Genomic DNA, 12924 nt, shown 5'->3' on the forward strand with positions numbered 1-12924 from the left:
TCTTCCATCCTCTGGTCTGCCCACCAAGTCGCTGTAACTGCTGGAGCTGAAGTTGATCTGAAGCCAGGAGCCAGGAATTTCTCCTGGGTCTCCCATGTGGATTCAGGGTCCCGAGGCTTTGGGTCACATATTCCACTACTTTACCAGGCCACAAGCAGTAGAGCAGGGAGCTGGAAGGGAAGCGGAGCAGCCAGGACATGAACCAGCTCCCATAAGGGATCCTGGTGGTTGCAAGGTGAGGATTTAGTCACTACGCTTTTGCAGGCCCACCGGCAGTTCCACTTCTCATCCAGCTTCCTGCCAATGTGCCAGGGAAGGCAGAGTACGATGGTCCAAGTATCTGAGTTCCTGCAACACATGTAGGAGGCCTGGATGGAGCTCCTGACTTCTATCGGGCCCTGCCCTGACTATTGCAGGCATTTCAGGAGTGAACCAGTAGATAAAAGATTCTCTCCTTATCTCTCTCTCTCTCACTGTCACTCTTTTACATAAATAAGTCCTTTTTTAAAGCCTCCCAAAAGCCCTAATAGAGAAAGAGACTACAAACCACATTTACACCAATCACACGGAGGTACCTCAATTGCAGCAGCATGCCAAGAGGAAGGTACAGGATGGGGACAGGTTCCTGCCAGATTGTGCCTGAGAAAAGTTAGAGAATGACTGGGCCCTTTCACTCAGTGACAGGAAAAATTTTGAAGATATGCAAGATAAAGCTCTTAAAGAGATTAGCTGTGGTAGATCCTGACTTACTATACAAGCACCTTTGCCCCCAGAAGTACCCACAGATGGCGTTACGATCATTATAGGGCTCAAAAACCAAGGAAGCCAAAGGCTGTATGGTTAGCCCACCACACCCATAAATGCAATCAACCTATCTCTTAAAAAATAATAATGTCTGTCCTGAATATGTATAGACTTTTTCTTCTTATTTCCTAAGTAATAAAATATAGCAATTATTCACATAGCATCTACATTGTATTAGGCATTATAAGCAAGCTAGAGATCATTAAAAGTATACCAGAGGTTGAGTGAAAGTCAGGTGCAAACACTACACCAGTTATATAGGGGAACTGAGCAACCATGGATTCTGGTATCCTGTGGGGTTTGGGAAGAGTGTCCTGGAACCAATCCCCTGTGGATACTAAGGAATGATTGTATCATCAACCAACTCCAGAGTAAATGTGGGTTATTCCCATAAAGATGTAAAACCCCTCAGAGACAAACATGGCATCAGTTAAATATGAATCTAAACCCTAATTTACCTGAAAGTGTAGTTGCCAGGGACGAGCTTACTCAGTTTTAATATGGCTGTATCTTCAGAAATCTTCTCTTCTCTCAGAGGCCCTTTCAGTTCCTCCCAATGGTACTGGACAATTTTATCATCATCAGTGCTTTCTGGACCATTAAGAAACATCAGTTACAAGAGAACACCGGGTCTCAGCACTCATCCAGTTTAAACAAACCAGGACAAACACCCAGAGATTTGAAGCTGGGAAAGCTTCGTGAAACCATGGGCTCTCTCTCCAGAGTGTTTCTTCCCCGGGAATATTGGGTCATCCTGCTCCTCTGTGAATATTCTACTGCCTAGTTTGCCAAGGATTCCAATACAGCCGATCTCTGCTTAAAATGCTACTCTATGAAAAAATGGAAAATCAGTAATTCTTAACACAAGAAAAGGTACTCAACCTCACTTACAAGTGATGCAAATCAAAATCACATTTGAAACATTACTTTCAACCTATCAGATTAAGACCACCAAAGTATCATAATATTATTAAATGGATAAAAGTGTGAAGAGGCCCTCTCATTAGCCATGCTGGATATATAAACTGATAGAACCTCTATAATAAGTGATTTAGCGGTATTTATCTTTGCCTCTGCAGTTCTTTTAGAAATTTATTGTACAGATACACCTGAGCAGGCATTAAACATAAAATTCACAAGATCATTAACATGGTAACACTGTAACAGCAAAAAAGTGAAAATAATCTAAATAATCTTCAATTGACACTGATGCAAATAAGCAAAAATTCAAACAATGAAATTACACAACCATACAGTGAAATGCTATGAATTCTTTTTTAAAAATAAACAAGGACTTTATATATGAGAAAAATGCTGCAACATATAGAAATAAGCATCAGGTAATTGTGCAAATAATGTATCACCATTTGTATTAAAAAAGGAGACTAACAACTATGTATAGATCTCTTAGCATATAACTAACCTGTCTCTGGAAGGGTAATAAAACACCTCTATTGGTTGTCTGGAGGAAAATTGGATAGCTGAGAGAATGGCCATGGTATCATTTTTCTCACTGTGTCCTTTTACAAATTATTTAACTTTGACCTATACACTACAAAATAATACGGCACAATGGGAACCCTTTCTACTACACTCCATCACAAGGGCTTCTATCTATTCTTTCTTTTCCCTCTTGGCATCTATCCTCTTAGTCTCCTCCTCTTGCCAGAATTACTGATGTGAAATGCTTAACCTTTCCAGAGAGCTCTCTGATAAAGCAGTGACTCTCAGCCAACAAATCATTGCTGATGCCAAGCCAGTTACTGTATCAGGCCTTCAGAGGGTCTCAAAGGAACCAAGCAAATACTGGTGAGAGGATTGGTAGAAACTGAGCCAGGATCAAGGGCAAAGACCACCAGAAATGTCACATCACTCACTGGGTGAGCCCAGCTGGGATTGTGGAGAATACTGCCTGGGTCTCCCAGCAGGACCTGACAGTGATGGGCTTGGCTGAGAGCAACAGGGCTCTCAGTTGCTAATCACGTGCTGACAACCAAGAAAGGCAACTCTGTGCAAACAACTCTGAAAACCAGGGAATTTCAACTAAAATCATGCTAAGTATATGCAAAATCCCACTCTCTCACAAACTCAGAACTATTATTTCAAACACATCATTTGGGAATTTAAAATAGGATGACTGTTTTTATTACTTCCTTGTTTCAGGTGCTCAGTCTTCCCATAACCTGGCTAATACAGAATGCAGACAAGGCTGGCCCCGAATACTCTACCACGGTTTTCCACCCAGGTACAGTTCTAGAATACTACATTTGGGTAAGTACTTACGGCTGCCATCAATCACTGTGGACGTGGTTGGGAGAGAGATCTCCTGGAACTGGGGTGACACAACTGCGACGGGAGGCTGATTCTTTCGGGGTTCTGCAACAAAGTGACCAGGAAGAAATTGGCAGAGAAGAAAGCTACAGCTGACTAGATTATAAATCAGTTTCTATTACATAATAGTTGGCTGAAGCATCACCTGATGGGAAAGTCACAAGACCAGGCCATCATTCTAAACTAACATCCCTGGGATTATAAACGCCCCTTCCAACCCTCACCATCCCTACGTATCCTGAATTTTCATGTGCAGATGCCATCTAGTTCACAGAGAACGCTTCAACAGCAGGTGACTGCTTTCAGGCAAGTCAGCCTAGAGAAGGATGACAAACAAGCTCTGTGCAATTAAGGCCTTGGCAAGCAAAGCAGTCCTTGGCACAGACTGGGGTGAAAAGAGAGTGGGTGACTGTGCAACCATTCCTCGGCTGTGTGACGGGGACTATGGCTGAGGGACAGGAAGGTCACAAACCACTCTGGTCCCCCAGATGACTGAGTTACAGACCCAATGGATGTTTTATTTCAAAAAAAAAAAAAAGACCAAATGGTATTTATGCTGAAACATTTATCTATTTTTACAGAGAGGATAGAAGGAGATACAGACCTTCCAACCACTGGTTCACTCTCCAAATGCCTGCAACTGCTGGAGCTCTGCAGGTCTCCCACAAGGGAGCAGGGGCCCAAGGACTTGAGCCATCTTCTGCTGTTTCCCCAGGCAATAGCAGGGTGTTGGATGGCAAGTGGAGCAGCCAGGAAATAAACTGGTACCCATACGGGATACCAGCACCACAGGCCGAGGATTAGTGTGCTGTGCCATGGCTCTAGCCCCTTTGCTGATTTTTTAAAAAGATCAATCTATCTATTTGAAATGCAGAGTTAGAAAGAGAGAGAGAGAGAGAGAGAGAGAGAGAGAGAAACAGATCCATATGTTCACTCCCCAAACAGCCACAATGGCCATGGCTGGGCCAGCCTGAAGCCAGGACCTTGGAATTCCACTTGGGTCTCCCTTGTGGGCAGCAGAGACCAAGTATTCAGGCCATTATCCACTGCTTTCTCTGGTACATTAGCAGGGAGCTGGACTGGGAATGGAGCAGCCAGGACTTGCAATGGCACTCATATGGGATGTCTGTGTCACAAGCAGCAGCTGGCCCCACTGTGCAGCAGCCATGGCCCTAGTGCTAAAGTGCTTGGAAGGAGATGAAAGCCTACGGGTTTGAAGAATGCAGAGACACAAAACAGTGTTAGGAATTTCTGCCAGTGGATTTGCTCCTCCCCAACTTCTCCCAGATTTCTCTGACAGAACGAAACAAGATGCTCTACCACTGTACCATGCTCCACCAATAGTGATTCATTTGAAAAGATGAGTCAGTAAGATCAAAATGAAGAACTCCAGAGAAAGGTAAGAAAGGGCCTATCACCTGGCTGGCTATCTTTCTGCATCCTAGCCTCCTGGCTTCTTCATGTCCCTTAATTACAACACACAGTGCTCTCTCAGCATGGCCCACTTGGGGAAGTAGTTCTCAGGCAGGCAGCCATACTGCTCTGTGGGCCATGTGACCAACACTTCTCTGCCTCAGCCCACTGCTCCCATTGGAACACTTGGAACAAAGTATGCATCTTGCTACTATAATATTAATGCTACACCGAACAAGGAATGGCTCAATAAACATCAAACGGGTACACACACACAGAAAAAAACCCAAAGTTAAATCTTCATGTCCTTGACAGCCCTGCAGAGGGAGCAATGGAGACACAGCCAGAGCTGGAAGTACATACCTGGTTCTACGGTGACATTCACATACCCTTCCCCATGGGCGTGCTGACCATCTACAATCACTTTAAATTCATACAGGCCGGGAGTGAGCTGTGGAAGTGAGAGAGCCCTGTTAGACAACCATCAAATGCAGCAGTTGTATTTAATACTTACATCTGAGTCTTCCCAGGCTGAATTTTACATTTTTCTCTTGCCCCACTTCCAAAATGGAAAAAAAAAGTATAAACTAGCTAAGATGAGAAAATAAATTAAACCAAAACAACAAGCAAAAAAAAAAAAAAACAACTTTTAATGTGAACTTTATTACTAGCTGACTGTGGAACAACAGAGGGATTTCAATCTCTCTGCACGTCCATTTTCTTTTCAGAGAACATTAGCGGCCCAATCAGCCTACTTCACAGAGTTATGAAATTAAAATAATCAGCTCTTCAAAGAAAAACAGTTTGTAAAAATACAAAATGATTCCCCGCTATCTGAAAATTTTTCTCTCCCTATTTCATCTAACTGTATAAAAAGGCAAAAAACAAAATAAAACCCCAACAAAATCACCCATCATCTCACTATTAACACATCAACTCATCACATTTCTCTATTTCTTTTGTATCCTTGACCACATATAAAACAATTTTATGTAGGTCATTTGTTCAACAGACATTCGTTGAGACTCAATCATATACCAGTCACTGTCTTAGGCTTTGGGCTGGGAGGCGAAGAAATAAGATCTGTACCACCTTCAAGGAGCTCATATGTCAAAGGCATTTAGGGTCAAGCTAAAACCAACATAACACACGTTTCACTGCTCCTCCTTTTGCTCATTTAGCAGGAACACTTTGCTCGTTTTGCTATACAATCCTTTTAATAATTTAGTGACTGTAGAAAAGCACATGAATAAATGTATCCTAATTCACATTTGCATTCTACATTGTTGGATACTTCAGTTGTTTCCAACTTTGACTATCACAACTAATATTGTAATGAACATCTTTCAGGTAAATTTTTTTTTACTTTACTTTAAATTATCCTCTTTGGTTTAATACTAAGAGGTGCAAGTACTATTTTGGTTAGTTCCTTCTCCTTTTAAGGCTTTCATGCTGGGCCTCACCTCCCTGCTGCTTCTTTACCTGCTATCCCTAGAACGACAGGGTGTCCCAGATTTCTAACCTCAACTTCCTTTGCTCTACACTCTCCTTGGCTGATCTTACCTACAACCGTGCCTTCAGTTATCTGCTTGGGGTTGTTGTGTCACCCAAACTTGTCTCCAGATCTCTAATCCCTCAGTCCCAGCTACTAAACGCACAGCTCCATGCAGAGCCTCACAGGTACCTCATTCTGCCCAAAATTGAACTAATCATCTGTAGAACTCCCCCAAAACTGTTCCCCCTTCTGAGCACTTATTTCAAGGGACATCCATCCAGATGCCTAAGGCAAAAGGCTGGTGGTATCCTAGACGTCCCTTCCACTACACCTCCACCCAACTCACTGACCTTACATTTTATCAAGTGGCCCTCCATCTGACCGCTCACATCCTCTCCCTTGTTTCCATCCATACATCATCATTCAGTAAATTAATCATCTTTCATGATGCAAGTAGGCGAACTCTGAGAAAGGTATTCTAATTCCCCAGGATTTCAACAGTCCCTATACTGAAGTAGTGTTACTACCTGTTACACTTATCTGCTTCTCAATAATATCACATACTAGCCTCACCGTCCTTGAACACTAAGGTTATGATTAACTCACTGGTGAATCACCAATGCCTACCACTTAGCCTGTGCATAAAGAGTGGTTATTGAATGAATGAATGAGATTGCTGGGCCAAAAAATATGACCATTTTTACCACTCTTAATAACTATGCTGACTCTTTAAAGGAGTGAGCCAATGTACACAGTCATGTGGCCACACACACACACACACACACAAAACAAAAAACCTAATTCATCTCCCAAATTCTAAAATCCTTCTGTTAGTCTTAAAGCTGTTTAGTGTGTATTTTCAGCTATCACTACCATGCTGGTACAATCTTCTCACCATAAATGAAAATTTGAGAGGCATACACTAACAAACACTGGATGCCAGCCAGTCAGACTTTTGGAGGATTCACTTCTGAAAGATCATTCTCAACTTAAATACGAACAGAAAAATGCTATACTCCACATTTTAGGAAATAGTCAACGCCTCTACCTTAGCCCTGCAAATCAAAGAAGACAAATTCACCTTGGACAGTTTGAGGACCTGGGAATGTTTCCCTTCCATTTCTCCACTGTAGTCTTTAGGATGAGTAATCAGCCGCCAGTCGTAGGTGTAGGTTTCTCCTATAGAAGGGCAGTTACAAAAATCATGAAAACACACACCTACACACAAAGATGACAGCTTCACAGCCTGCCAATAACAAACCTCTTCTAAATTTTGACAAGGCTTGTTTTTAAGATTGTGCCCGAAAGGGGCCAGCATTGTGGTGTAGTGAAGCTACCGCCTGCAACACTGGCATCCTACATGGGTGCTGGTTTATGTTCTGGCTGTTGGTGTTTCAGCTCCCTGCCTGGGAAAACAGTGAAAGCTGCCAGGTGGCTAGGCCTCTGCCACCCACATGGGAAACCTGAAAGCTCCTGGCTCCAGACTGGCCTAGCCTTGGCTGCTGCAGCCACTGGGGGAGTGAACCAGCAGACGGAAGAGCTCTCTCTGCCTCTGTCTCTTCTCAATGTGTGTGTGTGTGAGAGAGAGAGAGAAACAGAGAGATTCCTCTTCTCTCTGTAACTCTGCCCTTCAAATAAATAAATGTCTTTAAAAATTGTACCCTAAGGTCTGTAAGGAAACCAAGCCATTTACTGAACAAAAGGATGGCAGGCTTCTTTCACTCTCTTAACAATGTTCATTCCCATCTCATACTCACCCTTCCTAGGGTCAATCTTTCTTTAAAATAATAATAAAACCAAGTTGCTCCTGATATGGCATCCTACTGAAAATACTTGCCCTACCAACCACTGTAGATGAACTCACTAGGAACAAAGGCCATTCTCTTGAAAAACTTCTTTTGCAACAAAGCACAGCGATGACTTCTAAATAACATGGTTCAAAAATAGCTTTTTACAGAATGCTAACAATGCTCGTCTCACTGAGGTCATCACACCCTGGTGAGTTAAAAGAGCTACTGCATTCCTGCTGAGCTAAATAACACACTGCACAAAGATGGTAGGGGATGGCCCATTTAAAACAGGCCCCACTGAAATTAATTAAGACCAAATGAAGCATTAAATGGCCTTCATTTGCAGCTCAGACCCTATCGGTATCGTACATAGGGTAAGGAGGGAATCCTGTTATCCAAACGGAATCTCTCCAGTAAAAGTGCTCTTAAATTTCAGGAATGTCAAAATGTCCCCCACAACCACCACCTCCCGCTAAGGATGGGTGAAATTTGGTGGGAAGGTTTGGTTTAGTTTAGGAAAGTTTCGCTTAAGCTATCACCCAAAACAGGGAGAAAAACCTCAAATGGTTAGCAGAGAACAGTCACCTTTTTCTTACGAGTTCAAATGTAAAGTCAACATTCCCACATTCCTTACTCCTTTCCTTCCTCTCTTCCTTCTTTCCACTGGTCATTTTTTTGCTATTTCAATAAGTTCAAACATGAAAGTTACAACACAGATCCTAATTCCAAGCTTTCCTTCCTCCCTCTCTTCTTCCCTCCCTTTCCTCTTTGCTTCCTTCCTTTCTTCCTTCCAGCACTAATCTTTTTCCTCACTGCATGAATGCAAACGTGAACGTCAGAATACAGAACTTAAATCCAAGACTTCCTTCCTCCCTCCTTCCTTTCCTGCTCCCTGTCTCTTTCCTCCCCCCATAAAACTAGTGTTGGTCTGGCCATGTGCCAGTTCCAGTGGCTCTCAGAATTGTGCATGTGGAAGTTAGGTAAGGAGAGAAGCAGGAACGGGGCTCAGGCTAATAGACATTCTTCTAACTACTTGGAAATTTCTTTCTCTGTGCAGAAAACAAATTCACACTAGTTTTGGAACTGATAATTTTCTTAATATTTAAGGCTATCAATGCAAATTTCAAAAAGGACAGTATTTCTAGGAGACAAAACCCTAGGGCATGAGCGATGCCTTACAGGAAGAAACTGGCACAAGGAACAGCGCAGGGAGCCTGTTACACAGCATGCTGACTGAGGGCAGTGACTTTGAAACCTGGAGTTCTAAACCTGGGGTCGCAGCACACACAAAACTGATCCAGTCCCTAAAAGGGCGAAATTACCTGGCTCATGGATGTGATAAAGGTGAAAGAGGCTGGGGAGAAGGTAGAAGGAAACAACAGTTTCTGAATGGATGGTTTTTGGATTACTGATTCACGAAAGAATAGTAACTCAGAGAAAGAGTATATGCACAGGTGGGTTAGGAAAGACAACATGTAGAACCTAGCAATTCTTTCATAGCAGCAGCCTGGTTTTGTTTTTGTTTTGCTTTAGTTTTTGCTTTAAAAACATTTATTCATTTATTTACTTAGAAGGCAGACTATGGAGGGGTGTGGGGCAAAGAGAGGGAGAGGGGTCTTCCACCTCTGGTTCACTTCTCAAATGGTCACACAGCTAGGGCTGGGTTAGGCTGAAACTAGACTAGAACTCTATCCTTTCTCCCATTTGGGTGACAAGAACACAAGTTCTTGGACCATGCTCTGCTGCCTTCCAAGGCACATTAGCAGGGAGCTAGATCAGAAGTGAGGCAGCCAAGACTTAAAGCAATACTGCACTAGGATATCAACGTTGGAAGTGGCAGCTTAACCCTCCAGTCCACAACAACCACCCTCCCTGCAGCCCTCTTTACAGGCTACCAAAAGCCTTCAGCTTAACTGCCCACCAGAGGGAGACAGGAAATGATTCTCTAACAGATGTGGGGGGTGGGGAGTGGAATGACTTGACAAGGAAACCTCCATTTGAGAACAGAAATAAAATAGAGAGGGCATTTAGATTCTGAGAAAGTGCTTTTTGCATAAACACACCGTTTGGTATTAGACCCATTAATCAGGAATATCAAACTGGAAATATCTGCACCTAAAATAGAAGGATCCCATCTGGAATGCAGAAGGTCATTCTACTTGACTCTAGGCTTTCAATGAGAGAATTAGAAACCCAATCCAAGCATTTTCCATCAAAATATGTTTCATTCATGTCATAAATAATCTTAAGAGAATGCATCCATGTTTGTAAATCAAGCATTGGAATACAATGTATACTTCAAGTGTGAAAGGGATATTATGATTACTAAAGTTTTCTTTTTAAGATTTATTTATGGGCCTGGCGGGATGGTTTAGCTCCAGGATCCTATATGGGCACCAGTTTGTGTCCCGGCTGCTCCACTTCCATTCCAGTTCCCTGCTTGTGGCCTGGGAAAGCAATAGAGGATGGCCCAAGCCTTGGGATGCTGCACCCACGTGGGAGACTCCGAGAAAGCTCCTGGCTCCTAACTTTGGATTGGCTCAGTTCTGGCTGTTGGCCACTTGGGGAGTGAACCAGTGGTATCTCCTTCTTTCTGAAAAAATCAGCCTTTCAATTTAAAAGAGAAAGATTTATTTATTTATTTATTTGAAAGGCACAGTTACAGAGACAGGGAGAGACAAAGAGAGAAATAATCTGCTGGTTTACTCCCCCGCCAAATGGCCACACCACGCAGGATTGGGCCAGTCTGAAGCCAGGAGCTTAATTCACACCTTCTGCATGAATGACAGGAGCACTTTCCGAGGAGCACCAATATGAAGCTAGATGAGAAGTGGAGCAGTCAGGACTCAAGCGGGTGGCCATATGGAATGCAAGAAGCCTAACCTGATGCACTACAACATTGTTCCACAAATTATTAAATGAATTATTTGTCCTCTACATATTTTACAAACTTGAATTATGGGCTGAATTTTTCATTTTTTTTCCAAAACATTTATTTATTTGAAAGGTAGAGTGAGAGATCTTTCATCTGCTGGCTCATTTTCAAATGCCCCAATAGCCCAGGCTAGGCAAGGGTGAGACTGTGAGCCAGAAGCCCATCTAGGTCTCTCATAAAGTAGGCAGAAACTCAAATAATTGAGCCATTGTCTTCTGCTTTCCAGATGCATTAGCAGAGAGCAGAATTGGCCAAGACTCAAAATGGTGCTGAGATAGGTGATACAAGCATTGCTCAAGCCTCTATGGCAGAATGCCTGCCTCTTGTCTTTTTTTTCTTAAAGCAACATATCTATACTAGCTGTAGTTCTAAATAATTTCCAAATTCTTTATTTACTATTTACTATTTATTTAGCTAAAATAAACAGGTTTCCTGAGCCTTAGCTTGTTTCTCTTTAAGTGGACACGATACAACCTCCTAAATAAGACTTGCATTAACGATTCTCAACCATATTCCAGCCACTGAACTAGATAATAATATACTATCTCATTTCAGATTTAATGTAACCTTAGGATAAGGCTGGTATCTGGCATAGTGGTTAAAGCATCACTTGAGGTCCCAGCACCTCTTATCAGAGTGCTGGAGTGGGGGAAGGGGGCTGAGTCCTGGCTCCACATCCTGGCTCCAGTTCTGGCCAGTGAACATGCTGGGAAGCAGCAGATGATGGCTCAAGAACCTGGGCTCCTACCACCTACTTGTGAGATGCAGACTGAGTTCCTGGCCTCAGGCTGGCCCAGTTCTGGCTATTGTAAGACATTTGGAAAGTGAATCAGCAGATGGTAAATTTCTGTTTCTCTGCCTTTTAGATAAATTAAATAAGTAAATACTTTTTTAAGGTTCATAGAAAATGGGATTTAAAGTTAACTTTGAAAAATAATTAACCTTATAAGTTGGGAAATATTACTCCTACTTTGCCAAGAAAAAATGGAAACTCAAAGAAGTTACACACTTTTTTTAGAGGTTATGCATTTAAAATCATTCCACTAACAACAAGCCGAGTCGAGATGTGAATCTAGGCTTGGCAGCAAAGCTTGCAATCTCAAATCCTCTCTCATATTACGTAAGTACTGATGCATTCTCATGCTATCTTCTCTCCTCACAGGACTACTGTAATGAATACATCAATTGAGGGATGTAGACATCACTATGAACTAGAACACTAACCAAATGTAAAGGAATTTTTTTTTTTACCATCATCTGGTTCTTGGAGAACATATGCATTTAATTGAACTTCATTCTTGGGAAGCGTTATCTGGACACTCTCTCCAGCAGACACCACCAGTTCCTTTATAACTGGAAATAAATCAAATACATCACAGATAAGAAATAGATACAGACTGTCCCACTTCTCCTCTCCATTGCCATCCAACACCTTCCATGAATGATATTGAGCTGCTGCCTGCATTTCTTTATCATTTTCCTACTCTGCAGTTCTCTGAAATTTGATTCTGCCTCCACTTTTCCATGGAAAGGATCTTCCAAGGTCACAGATGAACAACTTCTTAGCAAATCTAACCTCCATCGTTCACCTAGGGACTCCACTACTGCTGGGAGAGTTTCCAGTTTTCCACCTTAAACCTCTTGGTCATCACAACACCTGTATTAGGCTACTTTCCTTCCGGTCTCTCCATTGGACTTTACCCGTGTTCTGACCTAAAGCCCTCCTCATACGCCTATCACAGAGCCAAAATTCTGTTCAAGGATCACTTTTGTGATCACTTTTTAAATTTTCTAACAAGAGGGCTCGGCAGTGCGGCCTAGTGGCTAAGGTCCTCGCCTTGATCCCATATGGCCGCTGGTTCTAATCCCGGCAGCTCCACTTCCTCTCTGTCTCTCCTCCTCTCAGTATATCTGACTTTGTAATGAAAAATAAAATAAATCTTTAAAAAAAAAATTTGTAACAAGAGACACATATAAAGTTCTTAGACGGAAAGGCTTTCTATCAGTCTTTGGACCTTAGTCTCCCTCTATCCTAAGTGCTACAACCATGCACTGATTGTTTATATTTCGGATTATTTCCAGAATCTTAACCGGCCTGACCTCTCTGATTGCACTCCCCATTCCAATTCACCTTATCTCCCTAAAATACCTACCGC

General features: G+C 42.4%; 1 protein-coding gene across 2 annotated transcripts in view; it reads right to left on the minus strand.

Moving 5' to 3' along the window:
* The window catches only part of KIAA0319L (KIAA0319 like), a 120344-nt gene that overhangs the window by 22670 nt on the left and 84750 nt on the right, over window positions 1–12924 (minus strand). For both annotated transcript variants that reach the window (XM_058678731.1, XM_058678734.1), the window contains exons 5-9: window positions 12020–12121; window positions 7125–7222; window positions 4912–4999; window positions 3088–3180; window positions 1263–1395 (exon numbers count right to left, since the gene is read on the minus strand). In XM_058678731.1, the coding sequence (XP_058534714.1) occupies window positions 1263–1395; window positions 3088–3180; window positions 4912–4999; window positions 7125–7222; window positions 12020–12121 (514 nt within the window). The remainder of the gene's footprint in view (window positions 1–1262; window positions 1396–3087; window positions 3181–4911; window positions 5000–7124; window positions 7223–12019; window positions 12122–12924) is intronic.

Source organism: Ochotona princeps, chromosome 2 (assembly GCF_030435755.1).
Source record: "Ochotona princeps isolate mOchPri1 chromosome 2, mOchPri1.hap1, whole genome shotgun sequence".
In the NCBI taxonomy this organism is placed as follows: Eukaryota; Metazoa; Chordata; class Mammalia; order Lagomorpha; family Ochotonidae; genus Ochotona; species Ochotona princeps.